This window comes from Miscanthus floridulus, chromosome 4 (genome assembly GCF_019320115.1).
Source record: "Miscanthus floridulus cultivar M001 chromosome 4, ASM1932011v1, whole genome shotgun sequence".
NCBI lineage: Eukaryota > Viridiplantae > Streptophyta > Magnoliopsida > Poales > Poaceae > Miscanthus > Miscanthus floridulus.
Window position 1 is genome coordinate 80799514 of NC_089583.1, and position 16965 is coordinate 80816478.

Genomic DNA, 16965 nt, shown 5'->3' on the forward strand with positions numbered 1-16965 from the left:
GGGACAACCATGAATTTGACAAAACACGGTATGCCGAGGATGACATGATAGGTGTCCTAAAAATCCACAACCTCAAAGGAGAGTATCACCTGGAAAAAGTTCTTCGCCTTACCGAACGTAACCCAAAGATCTATGATGCTGAGAGGCATCACCTATCTCTCTAGTACTATTCTAGTGATGAGGCCTCTTGGTGGGCACAATTTGTCTATGCCGATCTTTAGTCTTTCGAAAGTGCCCCAATATATCAGATTGGAATCGCTTCCTCTGTCCATGAAGATCTTAGTGGCATGGACAGTCTTGAGAACTGCACTAACAACTAGGGGGAACCTGCCGACATCGATCGAGTGTTTGGGTTGGTCACTTTCGTCGGAAGTGATCGGTTGCTCTGACCAGGGTAACCGGGTCATCGTCGCGGCTGCCACGGTTTGAGCCTCCTGAACAACAGGTGTATGTCCTGAATCTGACCGGATCCCAGTATGGGCACGAATGGTCATCACTCGTTTGAGGGTTTGTTTCGAGTGTCCCTTACACCGTCGATTGTCCCCTTGAGGGGTGCCCCATGAGAGAGTCGTCGTGGCGGCTGTCGCACGATACATCTTACAATCTTTGGCGAGATGATCCATCGGGTATCCATGGTTCTAACATGGAAGGTTCCTGGCATAGCCAAGATTTACCCGATAACTCGGCTTTGGGCTTTGCTTAACGCTCAGCCAGTTGGTTCCACGATTTCTCTTCGTTATCTAGGGTGACCTGGCCCTGTTAGGGTTGATCGCGGGCATTAGGAAGAGTTCTCAGGCGTGTGCCATCGCGACGCTCTTGAGCCTGTCAAAGAATCTAGGCAAAACAACGTCCAGTGATGGCGATGGTTGTGCATCATCTGGATGGTGTGATTCCTACCAGATCGTGCGTGTGGTGTCGAGGAGGTACTCCTGACAGAATTGAGAAAAAGTAGAGTCGGCGTAGCGACTTACATGACATGCTAGCTGAAGCGGTCCTGTGTCGATCGTGTCCCCGAGCCTAGCAAGGTAGAGCTAATTGGGCGATGATGACATCGAGGCCGGCGCACGAGTCCTGAGGTTGACACGCCGTGGAACCCTCGATTGCACGGAGGTGGCGGCGTCGTGACCATCCTCCTTTGACCGCCTCTTGATCACACCCTTACTCGACCTACAGAGAATAGCCATCCGAAACACAAAAATGAATCTGAACGCGAAAGGCCCCTACCTGGTGCGTCAACTGTCGGATTGTTTTGCTCTGGCAATATCTAGCAACGTGATCGCGTAGGCGGAATCAGATGGTAGCACATGAGACATAGAGATTTATACTGGTTCAGGACGTGGTGCGCGCTAAACCCTATTCAAGTGGTGCGACTGCTCTTGTATTCGTATGCTCAATTACATGGGCTGTTGCTCCTAGCTACGAGGTAGATGGAATTGGTGGAAGATTGGATCCCGAGCCCGAGGTTCCTACCCTCCTTTATATAGGTAGGAGAGGTAGGGTTACAGAGAGGACGATCGGGCTAACAGATTGTGTTCCTAGTTTGTTACAACAGATTAATCATAGCTATCGTCCAGATACGCCCACCTTGGTTTGCCTTGATCTCCACGTTGGTTGATTGCGTCAGCCCTTGCGGGCCTCCTCCTTGACGGCTCCTGGGCCGATAGTTTGGTGGTGGTCATATATACGGGCGGTACTGGTACCTCTGGCCCATATCTCTGACACTTAGGGCTTATTGGGCATGGGCTCCTCAGTTTGTGTAACCATAGTACGGCTTCAACTCATGTCTTAGGGCTTATTTGGCATGGCCTCTTCGTCAAGTGCTCGTTCAAAGGAGTCGAAGCACTTCAGGAGGAGCCACAAATTGTAGCTCCTCTTCTAGATCCAAATACGGCTCTGGCTCCTCTACAATTCACCAGAAAATAGCTCCTTCTAAAGTGTTTGGTCTGGCTCATCTGCAGAAGCTGATGTTGGAGTTGGAGCCATGCCATATAGGTCCTTAGAGTATCGCAAAAGCAGATTTAGGTACACACAAAGAAACCAATGTAACCGATACAACAGGTGCTACCGTAAGCTGTTATACATGTCTCTGCCTACTGCATCGTATGTTGTTGTCTGCGTCGTCTCGCATGTTGTTCATGCTGGTGTGGTGTTCCGCTTGGCTTGTAACTAGGCACATTTGGTTGGCAGCCCCAACTTGAGTCCCGTGCCACAGTTTCGGCGCCCAAATTCCGGCGTGCATTTGGTTCATTTCCAAATATGCGGCATGCCACAGCCTAGCAGCCATCACGTTCTCGTTCAATTTATGCACCAAAATCCGCAGCAGTTGCGGTTTGGCATGCAGCGGCGCCAACCAAACGTGCCCTTATACACTTTCTAGGTGCCACGGTGCGTTTCCGAAAAAGAAGGAAACGGTGTCGGACTGATTGAAAAGCTACTGCTCCACCGCCACCGCCAAGCGCCAGAGAAATAGCTCCTCACACCGCAGAACGGCATAAAAAACCAGATGAAACGGTGGCTAATTACATAGACCAGCAGCGTACCATCTGCTGGAATCCAGAACAGAACGCACTAAGGGCTTGTTAACCCTGGGTCATTTGCCTGGAGCAAGATGCTGCCTGTGTGTTGCCTGTGAATGGTTTTGATTTTGCCTGGCCAGTCAGCTTGAAGGTCGGCTGTTTGCTTGAAGCATGTTGCCCGGAAAAGTGGAACCGTGGGCCCCTAGCTCATTAATACAGAGTAGTCACGGTGATTGAAGTCCGGCACAGGCACCAGGCACCAGGCACCAGGCACCAGATTTTGGTGGGCTGGGAGTAGGGATGAAAATGGATCGGATATGGATGGATATAACCGATATTATATTTGTTTTTATATTTTTGTCTGGATTTGGATTCGAATACGGATAGTGTCAACTATGTCGAATATGATACGATTGGATATCGACATCATAAATATGCGATTTGAGTATTCAGATACGGATACGGTATCTGATGTTGAATATCTAGATTCGAATACGGACAGATCTCAACCCATCTAAACAGATTCGGTTTCGAATACGATCGAAAAATATCCGTACCGTTTTTATCCCTAACTGGGAGAATAAGCAGCTGCCTGGTCCATGCTCTAGGACTCTGGACTCCAACCAAATACCATCCAGGCAAGGTACAGCAGCAATCATTCCAGCCAAAATTCATTCAGGGTTGCATCCAAACACACTTGAGGCGGAACACGAGAATTAAATCCTATTACATTTCTGCGCAATTCCTACGTTCCAAACGAGCCATAAGACTGAGAGGCACCAAAAAATCAACGAACTGAGCAAATCAAATTCGGATTGACCTGAGATTCTAAAGCTTTGCTATGGTACTCTTAAAATGTAGTAAGGGAAAGATATATTTATATATTTTCTATTTAATTAGAAAAATAGATAAAATATCCTCCTATTAAATCTAACTTCCATATATATGACGTAAATTGTCATAAACGTGACGAAGCAAACGTTGGGAGGCGCATGACATTAACATATGCTAGTCAGCCTGCTGAGATGATGGATCTGCTCACTTGACGTAACCTGCTAAGGTGCTTTTTACCATCTTTTTGTAATATACTTTGTCACACATGTATGTATGTTGTTACTTGGGATGTGATGTATCCTACACATAGAGTCAGACACGATATCGATGGTGATATATGTATACGTGACATGATGGATCTAAACTTTTATACGTGAAATCATCATGGGACGTGCAACATAAAAATGGGGTACATTAAAAGGATGAACATAGATTTAGAAATTGAAATCAAAGATTAAGCTGGCAACTATAACTAATTAATGACAGTTAATGTTAATTAATGAGAAAAAACAGGGAAAGCGGCTGGGTGCTCGCTCGCGTGAACAGAGCTTGACCACGTGACTACGTGAGGCACTTCCATTATGCTCGAGATTCGGGATTTTCTTTTCCTTGATTATTTTAATTATTTATTTTAAAAATCAAAGGATGGGGAGTTTTTTAAAAATAAATCTTACCTTTGGCCGCCAACGTGGTTTAAGGCCGCTATAGTGCCTAACACGAAAATCCTGCCGCCATTGTGGTTTAATGCCGAAACTGCTAAACTCTCTGAAACTATGTACGCCCTATTTGCTTGAGCTTGTTTGGCTGATAAACCATGACTAAAAGTACTGTTGACTGATTTGGTGTGGGAGAAAAATACTGTTCGTTAGCTGAAAAAGTACGACTTATAAACCCAACAAGCCTAAGCGAACAGGGTGATAGTCTCTGTGCAACCTCCACTGTCACAACACGAGTACTCCGAGTCCTAGGCATGGCCAACCCACCAAGTCCTTCTACGGTCCGACTTGACTTGGTCACGCTTCCGTCTTGTCTTCGATCATTACCATTTTCGACCTCATCTCGCATATGTACTCCTGCTTGTCACCAACATGACCAAGTGCTAGGTGTGCATGTTGTTAGATTAATTTGGGCTAGGCCCATTATTTATTCTAATTAATCAAATAAACTTCAAAGGCCCACAATTATTGTTAAGTGGAAAAGTGATTAGTACCATATGGGAAATTCACTAAAAAGGTTATCAACTTAAATAGTGAGTCTTAGGACTCTCACATAGACAAGTTGAGAGGGAGAACCGGGAGGCCACACGCGCGCGCCGCCGCCGCCGAGCCGAGCCGCCTGCGCGCGCGCGCGACGCGACGCGCCGCGCCGTGGCCTGGTTTTGTCGCTTGGCCCAACCGAAACCCTAGCCGCCGCAGCCAACTCCTAACGCCCAACCACCCTGTCCAGGTTCATTCCCCCGATAGGGCCTAACGGACAGATGGGGAACTGCGCGGCTATAATGAGGGGGGGCCCCCTGTTCCAGCTGCGCCGCAACATCTGAGCGCTGAGCTGTTCGTTTGCATCTCCGACCGGAGTTCCCTGCGCGCACAGGGAGCTTCGGTAGCAGGCCTCCGGAACTTCCCCCGTCAAGCGTACCTGCACGGGTAGGCGAGGAATCAAGTTTTTGGGGAGCGCCGGCTTCCCGGTGCGACTGCTGCCCCATCTGCAGTTTCCTGTTCGGGGGCTTCTACTTCCTGACGGGAGAGTCTCGTTCTACTACTCCGACACCGCACCTGCAGGAGCTTCCCGTGCTACTGCTTCGACACCTCACCTGCAGGAGTCTCCCGGCGCGACCTCCTCGGAGCTTCTCGTGCCACTATGCAGGAGTCTCCCGGCGCGACCTCCTCTGCAACATGGTGGACACGAGGAGGACTGGTGGCCGCCCCAACACCAACGACGGAGAAGATGGTGGCTCACTGTCCGCGGGTACCGGCAGCCCCACCCTAGGGTATAAATCTAATCCCACTGTGCGCTATTGTTCATATGCTATTCTGTTAGCATTTTTTAGCGTACTTGGTTGCTGCATTGTTAAATACTATCTGCAGTAGTGGTGGTGTTATAGTATGGTTAGTGGTACTATTACTATTGTTTAAGTCATATTTATGGATTAATATAAGTCGTAAATTGACCAAATATTCAACAATCCAAAAACTTGATAGGTCATTTTTCGGCTGCTAGTTTTGCTGCGTCACTAAAACCACCACCATTGAAAGATGATGGATCCAACTATAAAGTGTGGCGTGTCCGCTCTAAGCTGTGGTTCACTAGTATGCGTTGTGAGCACGTGATCAAGGGAAAGCGCATTGAACCTCCTTTCTCTCACGAGGAGGAGATTAAGTTCAATGAGGCAGATAACTTGTTCAAGGGGGGTCTCATCAGCATATTAGCTGAAAGCATGGTGCAAGTGTACATGGATATGGACACTGGCAAAGGACATGTGGGATGCACTTGAGGCCAAGTTCGGTGTTGCCGATGCTAGCACTGAGTTGTACATCATGGAGAAGTTCTATGACTACAAGATGGTCGATGACCGATCTGTAGTAGAGCAGGCTCATGAGATACAGATGCTGGCAAAGGAACTCCAGAACAATGAGTGTGAGTTGCCTTGACAAGTTTGTGGCCGGCGGTATCATCGCTAAGCTGCCACCTACTTGGTCGAGCTTTGCCACTACTCTAAAGCACAGGAGACAAGTGTTCAGTGTGACTGATCTCATTGCTACTCTTGGTGTGGAGGAGAATGCTAGGGCAAAGGACACTCATGGCAAGAAAGCGCATGAGGAAAGTTCTAGCAGCCAATCTGGTGCAAAAGAAGAACTTTCATGCCGCACAGAGAAAGAAGAAAAACAAGCCTGCAGTCAAGCCTAAAGCTGCAACTTTTAAGAAGAAGGGCAAGGAAAAAGAAAAGGGCCTTTGCTTTGTCTGCGGTGCATCTGACCATTAGGGCAAAAGAGTGCCCTGACCGCAAGGACAAGCAGAAGAAGTCCGCAAACATGGTTGTTAGCGAATCTGGAGGATCTGGGTACGGTAATCATCTACCTACAGTTTTTTCAGTTTGTCTCTCGCCTGAGTGGTGGGTTGACACGGGTGCTAACATTCATGTTTGTTCTGATGTTTCTTTGTTTTCTTCTTATCAGGAACAAAGAGGTTGCTCCTTGCTGATGGGAAATGGTACGCATGCTGCTGTACTTGGTGTTGGTACGATCAATCTGAAGTTTACTTCGGGAAAGATCGTGCAGCTAAAGAACGTGCAGCATGTCCCCTCCATCAAGAAGAATCTCGTTAGTGGATCTCTATTAGTGTAGAGATGGCTTTAGACTTGTATTTGAGTCCAATAAATGTGTTGTATCCAAGTATGGAACCTTTGTTGGAAAAGGCTATGAAAGCGGAGGCTTGTTCCGCTTCTCTTTGATGGATTCTTGTGATAAAATTGTGAACCATGTGAGAAATGAATGATGAGTCTAATGTTTGGCATTCCCGACTCTGTCACATCAATGATGGTTGTATGACGCGCTTAGCTAGTTTAAAATTAATCCCTAAAATCGATCTGGTCAAAGGGTCTAAGTGCCATGCTTGTGTTCAAGCGAAGCAACCTCGCAAGCCTCACAAGGCTATGAAAGAGGCGAGAAATTTGGCACCACTAGATCTCATTCATTCTGATCTGTGCGAGATGAATGGTGTGTTGACCAAAGGAGGAAAGAAATATTTCATGACTCTTATTGATGATAGCACTAGATTTTGCTATGTGTACTTGCTAAAAACAAAGGATGAAGCAATGCATTATTTTAAAATCTATAAAGCTGAAGTAGAGAACCAATTGGAAAGAAAAATCAAACGGTTGAGGTCTGATCGTGGGGGAGAATACTTTTCACATGAGTTTGATTCATTCTGCGAGGAACATGGAATTATTCATGAGAGGACAGCCTCCATACTCCCCCCAATCCAATAGGGATTGCCTGAACGAAAGAATCACACTCTAACTGATTTGGTTAACGCCATGTTAGACACTACGGGACTTTCCAACGAATGGTGGGGTGAGGCTATATTGACGGCATGTCATGTCCTGAATAGAGTTCCTACAAAGAATAAAGAAGTAACACCATTCGAGGAATGGGAAAAGAAAAGGTTGACTCTCTCATACCTACGCACTTAGGGATGCTTGGCCAAGGTGAATGTGCCAATCATCAAAAAGCGCAAACTTGGACCAAAAACTATAGATTGTGTGTTCCTCGGTTACGCTTTACACAGCATCGGCTATAGATTCCTAGTTGTAAGCTCTGGAGTACCTGACATGCGTGTTGGTGCAGTGATTGAGTCCAGAGATGCTATATTCTTTGAGAATGAATTTCCTATGAGAGGAAATGAACCTAGCACATATAGTCAAAAACCTATTGATTCCCCCGTGGCGCCAACAGAACATCTTGAACAAACATGTGTTGAGAATCCTGAGGAGGATAATAGTGGAGCTACTCGAAAGAGTAAGAGACAGAGGACTGTAAAGTCTTTTGGTGATGATTTCACTATATACCTCGTGGATGACACTCCAAGCACCATTGCTGAGGCATTTTCCTCTCCCGACGCTGACTACTGGAAGGAAGCAGTGCGAAGTGAGATGGATTCAATTATGACCAATGGAACTTGGGAGATTGTTGATCGTCCTTATGGGTGCAAGCCTGTAGGATGTAAATGGGTGTTCAAGAAAAAGCTTAGGCCTGATGGTATGATTGAAAAGTACAAGGCAAGGCTTGTGGCTAAGGGTTATACCCAGAAAGAAGGCGAGGACTTCTTTGATACTTATTCACCAGTGGCCCGATTGACCACAATCCGAGTACTGCTTGCCCTGGCTGCGTCTCATGGTCTTTTCGTTCATCAGATGGATGTTAAGACGACTTTCCTAAATGGGGAGCTAGATGAGGAGATCTACATGGATCAGCCTGATGGCTTCGTAGTAGAAGGTCAAGAAGGTAAGGTGTGTAAATTATTGAAGTCTTTGTATGGCCTAAAACAAGCACCTAAGCAATGGCATGAAAAGTTTGATAAAACTATGACATCTGCTGGCTTTGTTGCGAATGAAGCCGACAAATGTGTGTACTACCGCTATGGTGGGGGAGAAGGAGTAATCCTGTGCTTGTATGTGGATGACATACTAATCTTTGGGACAAGCCTCAATGTGATTGAGGAAGTCAAGGACTTTCTATCAAAGAGCTTTGACATGAAGGATTTGGGAGTGGCTGATGTGATACTAAACATCAAACTACTAAGGGGAAGAAAATGGTGGGGTAACACTTGTACAAACTCACTATGTGGAAAAGATACTGAGTCGCTTTGGTTATAGTGACTGCAAGCCCGTGTCCACTCCCTATGATCCAAGCGTGATCCTGAGAAAGAACCGAAGAATAATGAGGGATCAGTTGAGATACTCCCAAATCATCAGGCTCGCTAATGTACTTGGCTAGTGCAACGAGGCCTGACATCTCATTTGCTGTGAGTAAATTAAGCCGGTTTGTTTCAAATCCGGGAGATGATCACTGGCGTGCTCTTGAAAGAATATTGCGCTATCTAAAGGGAACGTCGAGCTTTGGCATTCACTATACTGGGTACCCGAAGGTACTCGAGGGCTATTGTGATGCAAATTGGATATCTGATGCTGATGAGTTAAAAGCCACAAGTGGATATACATTCACACTTGGAGGTGGCGCTGTTTCCTGGAAGTCTTGCAAGCAGACCATCTTAACAAGGTCAACAATGGAAGCAGAACTTGCAGCACTTGATACCGCTACTGTTGAGGCTGAATGGCTCCGTGAGCTCCTTATGGATTTGCCGGTGGTTGAAAAACCTGTGCCCGTAATTTCTATGAACTGTGATAACCAAACAGTAATTATCAAGATAAATAGTTCAAAGGACAACATGAAGACCACTAGGCATGTAAAGCGGCGGTTAAAATCTGTCAGAAAATTGAGAAACTCCTGGAGTAATAGCATTGGACTATGTCCATACGTCTAAAAATCTAGCAGATCAATTTACTAAGGGACTATCGCGTAATGTGATAGATAGTGCATCGAGTGAGATGGGACTGAGACCCACATGAAGTTCTATCGTGGTGGCAACCTGTCCTATGTGATCGGAGATCCCGTGAATTAGGATGGTGAAACAAGCTATGGGTAGACTGAGGGAAGAGACCCTTTTTAATAAAGGTCAATCTCTTGAGTAATGCACTTCTCTTCCTATCTGTATGGCAGGTTGGTAAATACCTCAATGTGATCCGAGTGGCTTAATGAGAAGCAAAGATGTCAGGCCTACAGGGCATCTTAAAGGAACACACCTATGTGAGTTCGATTGCTAGTCGCAATCTATGAGATTTGGGTGATCTCTAGATACTCATGAATAGGCCAGGAGTATGACTTATATGCTCCAACCAGAGGGGATGCTACAGGCAGCCTAGTATCAGTAAAGGAATCGAGTGAGCCTCACTTTGCACAAAACTAGTCAATTCAAGGCATAGTCCATTGGTCAGTTGTAAATGAGTGTAAACTCTTTTCTAGATGGATGTTCAACTTAACAGTCTCCATCGAAACACTGGTATATCAAACAAGCTCAGAACTGAAGACATTAACTGTGGACTTCTGAAGTTTGGTGGGGATTGTTAGATTAATTTGGGCCAGGCCCATTATTTATTCTAATTAATCAAATAAACTTCAAAGGCCCACAATTATTGTTAAGTGAAAAAGTGATTAGTACCATATGGGAAATTTACTAAAAAGGTTATCAACTTAAATAGTGAGTCTTAGGACTCTCACATAGACAAGTTGAGAGGGAGAACCGGGAGGCCACACGCGCGCGCCGCCGCCGCCGAGCCGAGCTGCGCTGCCCGCCCGCCCGCGCGCGCGCGCACGACGCGACACAACGCGACGCGCCGGGCCGTGGGCGTGGGCCGTGGCCTCGCTTGGTTTGGCCTGGTTTTGTCGCTTGGCCCAACCGAAACCCTAGCCGCCGTAGCCAACTCCCAACGCCCAACCACCCTGTCCAGGTTCATTCCCCCGATAGGGCCTAACGGACAGATGGGGAACTGCGCGGCTATAATGAGGGGGGGGGGCGCCCCTGTTCCAACTACGCGAGACCCGACTATTCCTCTTCCTCCTCTCCACAACATCTGAGCGCTGAGCTGTTCGTTTGCATCTCCGACCGGAGTTCCCTGCGCGCACAGGGAGCTTCGGTAGCAGGCCTCCGGAACTTCCCCCGTCAAGCGTACCTGCACGGGTAGGCGGGGAATCAAGTTTTTTGGGAGCGCCGGCTTCCCGGTGCGACTGCTGCCCCGTTTTCAGTTTCCTGTTCGGGGGCTTCTGCTTCCTGACGGGAGAGTCTCGTTCTACTGCTCTGACACTGCACCTGCAGGAGCTTCCCGTGCTACTGCTTCGACACCGCACCTGCAGGAGTCTCCCGGCGCGACCTCCTCGGAGCTTCCCGTGCCACTGTGCAGGAGTCTCCCGGCGCGACCTCCTCTGCAACATGGTGGACACGAGGAGGACTGGTGGCCGCACCAACACCAACGACGGAGAAGATGGTGGCTCACTGTCCGCGGGTACCGGCAGTCCCACCCTAGGGTATAAATCTAATCCCACTGTACGCTATTGTTCATATGCTATTCTTTTAGTATTTTTTTAGCGTACTTGGTTGCTGCACTGTTAAATACTATCTGCAGTAGTGGTGGTGTTATAGTATGGTTAGTGGTACTGTTACTATTGTTTAAGTCATATTTATGGATTAATATAAGTCGTAAATTGACCAAATATTCAACACATGGTCCGCCCTTCGTCATTTGGTCCCTTCGTTCCAAGTCTCCGTGTCCATTGGTCCAAACCTCTCGCTTGAGCTTAACCATTGCTCTTAACTATTGCCAATGATCATTTTGATGCACTCAAACCCTACACATTACAGGCCAAAATACACGTTGCACCACACACATGTTAACTCCACGTTGGTTAGCTCAAAGTCACGCTAGAGCCAACTCGACCAAAAACTTGATTATCTAATCTTGACAATCACCTATCTTTCTTCATAAGAATATAATATAAATCCACCATATCATCTCACCATCAATGAAATACCAGGTGGGAGACTCTTTGACCATAAAAAAATTATGGAGCTCGAAACCTCGGCTGAACACAACACCTCAATTAAGCTTATGGCACCACATTGAGGCTACAGAAACTTGTTCAGCTTCTCTCTTAACATCGTCGCCAGCTGCACCTGTTAGTTTTGCCGAGACAAGTTCCATGTTGCAGTACCGTGTTCCCTCAAATGCAACTCTTGAAATGTTACTGGAGCTTATGAAAAAGGACAACAGATTCGTCAAAAAAAAAGGACAACACAGTTCACAAAAAGAAAAATATATCGCAAACATTACAGGTTCCAAGTGGGCTCCATGCCCCCAAGCATGAAAGGAACAATAAACATGTCTCAAACAATAACCAAAGTCAACCTTAGCTTAAAAGTTTAAGGAGCACTTCTGTTTCATTTAAGGAGAAAGAAGAAGATAAAAATCAATCCAGATGTCCTGAAACATATAAGCTCAAATATATATTAAGAAACATATTGACCATAGGCCATATATATGCTAAGTTTCCTGAGGTATATTTCTTCCTTGACGAACATGAGCATCTGTAGGGGGCCTAAGGTCGGAATTCGTCTGAGCCCTCACTGTGATCAAGACTTTTAAGTGCAGTGCGCAGAGGTGATTAGTCGTCGTTCAGTGCTTGGGAATTGAATACTGTCCCTCCCCTTTAATCGACCCACATCAGCATGCTCACAAGTCAATTGTACATCACTGCATCCTCACCGATTATTGCAAATCTTTCCCTAGCATAATCTGAAAACATACAGCGCAGAAAACTTAAAAGCATGATATAGCTTAAGAAATCCCACAAATGTGGGCATATGGCATATGCAGTTTTAATATATGGTTACAAGACTCAGACAGATATATGCTTCAGAGTTCAGATCGGCTACAAAGCGGAGAACAAAACAGTATAATAAAAAGTTCCTGTATATAGACAATTTCAAAAGAAAATATAGGGGGGCTGTTTGAATGGAGGCCTCCCATGCAAATGCATCCTGGCCACGTCCAAAATCAGACGCTTGGGAGTGTTGCCTAGTCCAGGCAAATATATGAAGCCTTCATACAAACAGCCCCTAGTCCTTAGCATGTTGAACCAACCAAAGATAAAGTTGGGGGCAACTAGTACATGTGAGATTCCAGTCATTTAGATATAAACATTCATTTTTTTCTTCATCCCGGCAGGTATTATCAACCGTACTTTTGTGTCACTAAACTGAGAGTAAGATAAACACTAATAAGACTGGAATACTATGGACAGTTGGACATTCTAACAAGATGCGTCAATTCACAAATCACAGCTGAGGAAACTTATAGATGAGTATGTATGAGGCTAGTACCAGGAGTGTAGAAGCTTGCATAGGGAGTGATGGCCTGGAAGTTCCGGCTCTCGCATATCTGCGTGATCCGGTCAGATTTGAACTCAACGGCGAAGATCCCGTCATTTGAATGTATGAAAATGGTATTAGCATCCTCTGAGTAGCCGACCACAAGGAGTCTGGTGGAGGGGTCACCAATGGTCATGGGGAGCATCATCTCCAGCTCGATCACCCTGCCCTGCACCCAACCGGCGGCAGCGCCCCTCCAGGACCACAGGTGGAGGCTGTAGCCCTCCACGCCGGCGACTCCCAGCCCGCCGTCTTCCGCCTTCACGAGGGCCATGTTTCCCACGCGCAAGGGTGGCAGGTTATTCATCACTGACAGCTCATGCCTGCCCAATTCGTACCTGAGGACTCTGCGACCGTCCTCTAGGAGGAAGTAGAGCACGCCTCCGGCGAGCAGGCTGGGCCCCATCACGTCGCGGGACCTCGAGATGGGCCCGAGGTGAGCCGAGGCCAGCGCGCTCCACGTTCCGGTCTCCGACGAGTAGACGCTCAGCCACGTGAAACTGACGTCGTCCTCCACGAGGTTCTCGTCGTCGGCGGTGCCCCCGAAGACCACGAGGAAGGGGCCCCCGCGGTCGCAGTCGACGTGATCGCAGCCGTCCGCCGCGCAGAGGACGGCTCCGGTGAGGTGGTTGTACGGGTCCTCCGGCGCGTCAGGCAGGTGTTGCTGGTTGCCGGTGATGGGGTCCCAGACGATGAGGCCTGCCGGATGGATGGTGTGGAGGAGCACGCGGCCGTGGCGGCAGTCGAGGGCGACGCAGCCGTAGCAGTCTAACGCCGGAGGGATGAGCGGGCAGGCGGCGCTCGTGGTGGACACGAAGCTGTTGTAGTTGAGGAAGGCGAGCACGGGCGGTGTTCCGTGGAACTCGCGGTAGCGGCGGAGGAAGCCGAGGTCGGAGAGGAGGTGGCGCCAGGACTTACAGACGAGGGAGGTGCGGAAGAGGTGCGCAGGCTCATCCGGCGAAAGGCGAAGGAGGATCTCCCCGATGAGGTCGTCCGTCAACTCCGGCAGTGAGCTTGGCGGCGCCATCTCGCTGCTTCTCGGGCCGGAGGACTCGAATGGGACGACGCGGAGTTTTCTTTCCATTTTTTTTAAGATGAGTGCTACTGTAGACTGCCTACCCTGAGACTACGAACGTATGCGAGATGGGGCCAGGAAATCAGTGGAACGCCCCCTGTGAACTATATAAGCTGTTTTTTTTTAAACAGCTTCATGTGTAACTTTTTAGGTGAAACTAAACTGTTTTAAAAAAACTGTTTGGCAAAACAGCTTCACTAATAACTTTATACATGGATGAGAGAGAGAAATGAGGGAAAGAGCTAGGATAAGCTACTTTTTGTAGCTTCATCCCAACTCATGTTTTTGTGAGAGGGGAAGAAAAACAACTTCATGGGTGAAACTGTTTTGCAAATAAGTGTTTGACAAATAAAACAGCTCATGAAACTGTTTTGAGCTATACCAAACAGGCCCATAGGCTTATGCTTAGTGGACCCCGCAAACATGTGGAGAAAATAATTCTACGGGACACTCCCCTAACACGTATAGCCAATGGAATTGCTGTGTATTCACAACGCGGGTATATTAATCATGTACTTTCTCCATTTTAAATTGTATAAATTATTTTGATTTCACTACAACCATAAGTTTTACTATATACGTAGAAATAGTTATATATCACTACAAGAAGTGTGGCTTTACATGACGGATTACTTTGGTCACAAACACTCGAAAACGCGTCACGGTTAACTTATCATGACCATAAAAAACCATCATGTATCTCGTGTCATACATTTGAATTGAGCTGTCACATATCGGCATTTTTATTCGTCATGGAATCCCAGAAAGCCCGTTCAGCCAGGCTAGGCCCGATAGTGTGTGAAAATAGACTGTCATAGCCATCTACCACATAGAATGCCATATAGGATGTTTCTACGTCACTGATTTGAGTTGCCATGTAAGTGCCATGTGTTCACCAAAATTGACCGCCATTGATTATATTATGAAAATCGCCTAGAGGCCAACAATTTGGTTAACTCAATTCCCAGGTACATTAACACAATCATGAAACTTAAGGAAACACAAAAATAGGTCTTTCTCAACCTTCACATCTATTACAATAGCATTCTAGATAGCTAATGCATAGGCATGAATTTTTTTTTGCTGTATAGTGGTAGTCCTTTCAAAAAATCCAGTGCATCAGGTTCCTGGGTCTTTGTACTTGTCTCTGTGAAAATGACACATGTGCAAATCTTTCCAGGTTCACATTTATCCTTGAAGTCAGAATAATATCATCACCACCAGTGCAGTTCGAAATATATAATTCAAAACTCGATAGCAGGTGAAGACTTTAGACATGCTTACTGATCTTGACGCTAATGCCATACTTGGTGATGTTCGCAGAGGCATATTTTTGAAATCCTAATGCATATAGCAGAAGCAAAAACATTACAGTTAAATGCCTACTGAAGAACTTGGCACTGCTAGTCATCAGCGCAGATCTAAAAAACAAATTGCAGACAGAACAAATAAGAAACACCATGCATAGGACAAAACCCAGTGGGCTAGGGTCAGGCCCACGGGTTGATGCTTAGGTCTAAATATGACACAAAAGTATGCACAGCAAAAATAGACACATCCTATCTTACCATCTTCTATGTGCTCCATGTGACTATATATGATGTGGATTGATGGGCAATCAAATTTTAGTTGGTGGAGTGTTGGCGAGGGTAGATTGTTGGCACTAGTTGCTCTAGATAGAGAAATGATGAGATGAAAGGATTGAGTGAGGAGTAACTCGCATGTGGAGTGGAGATACAGATTGAGGACCTTCACTCAATCAATCTATCTCCACTTCTTTGAGTGAGGAGTAACACACCTTTCTTGTGGTACACTATGGTAGTCTTTGAACTATTGAAAGGATTAAATGGTCCCAAGAGGAGATGGATTGGGGCTTTAAAACATCAAAGAAACAACTCTAACTTATTCAAATTTCCTCTTCACCCCTTTCATGGTTAAGCCCTAAAACTGAACAAGGTCAAACTAAGAGTGTCTTTTTCTAAGTCCTATAGAAGCCCATTAGAAGCCTTGAAAAAGGCTAAAAACATAGTCAAATTTTGAGTATGCCTAGTGATGAAAACAGAAAGAAAAATGCGGGAAAGCCCCTCTCCCTTTTCCGATTCTACTTTTTTCACCAAAAATGGTATAAGTGGTAACATGCAGAGGTTATATGGAGTCTAGGTGCTAGCTATTCAAGCACCTCTACATGGAATCCACAATGTGCCATAAAACCAAAGGGATAACTTGATAGTGACATGTGTTGTACATGGAACTTTTGAGGTATTCAGCTATTCAAGCACCTCTGCTTGCAAGGCAAGGGATCATACTTGATAGTACATGGAACTATTGAAGTATTAAGCTATTTGGGAACTGGTGGTGGTTCCTATTGCAAATATATCACTGCCAACATAACATGAAAATGACACATTCAGTGATACCACCATAGTTGTAGGGGCTTATTCTAATGGGTTACATGAGTTTTCATGAATATTAGGTTACATGAAAGACATTATGCAAAGATGAAGCAATTAAGGCCAAAAAGTGGGTCGTCGACCTGCCCATAGGTCGCCCAACCTACTATCTTGCCCAAACCAAGTACCACTCCCCAACATGCAAAGAAACATAACCTAAGTCCCATGGAACATTTGGATCAGTGATAGTGTGATCGAATGGACCCGATGAATGTCCTATGGACCCAATGGAACACCAACTGAAGACAACAACCAACATTGCAACACCCCACCATGTGGAAGTGCATCCCAAGCATAAAACAAGTGTCACAAGAAAAACCAATGGCACCAAGATCTCATCTAGGTCAGATGACCTCGGGCCCAATGCACCTTAAACTTGGTCACGTGCAAGGAAACACAATGTAAATCACTGTTGGATCAAGGTCAGTTCACTTGAGTGGGCAAGATGGGACACGCATGGACAAAGGGGTACTTGGGAGAGGCATGGAGGCAGATAAGACTAGATTAGGCATCCTAGCCAAATTGGAGGCCTAAACCATATTAGTTTCGAGTC

At 46.3% G+C, this 16965-nt stretch overlaps 1 protein-coding gene across 1 annotated transcript; it reads right to left on the reverse strand.

The window, feature by feature from the left end:
- Nucleotides 1-12196: 12196 nt before the first annotated feature.
- On the reverse strand, nt 12197-13914 carry LOC136548694 (uncharacterized). The gene is made up of 2 exons (XM_066540130.1): nt 12840-13914; nt 12197-12252 (listed from the first exon to the last, which is right to left on the reverse strand). Exons 1-2 carry the CDS (start codon nt 13912-13914, stop codon nt 12197-12199), a joined length of 1131 nt encoding a protein of 376 aa, XP_066396227.1.
- Between the last annotated feature and the right edge of the window lie 3051 nt (nt 13915-16965).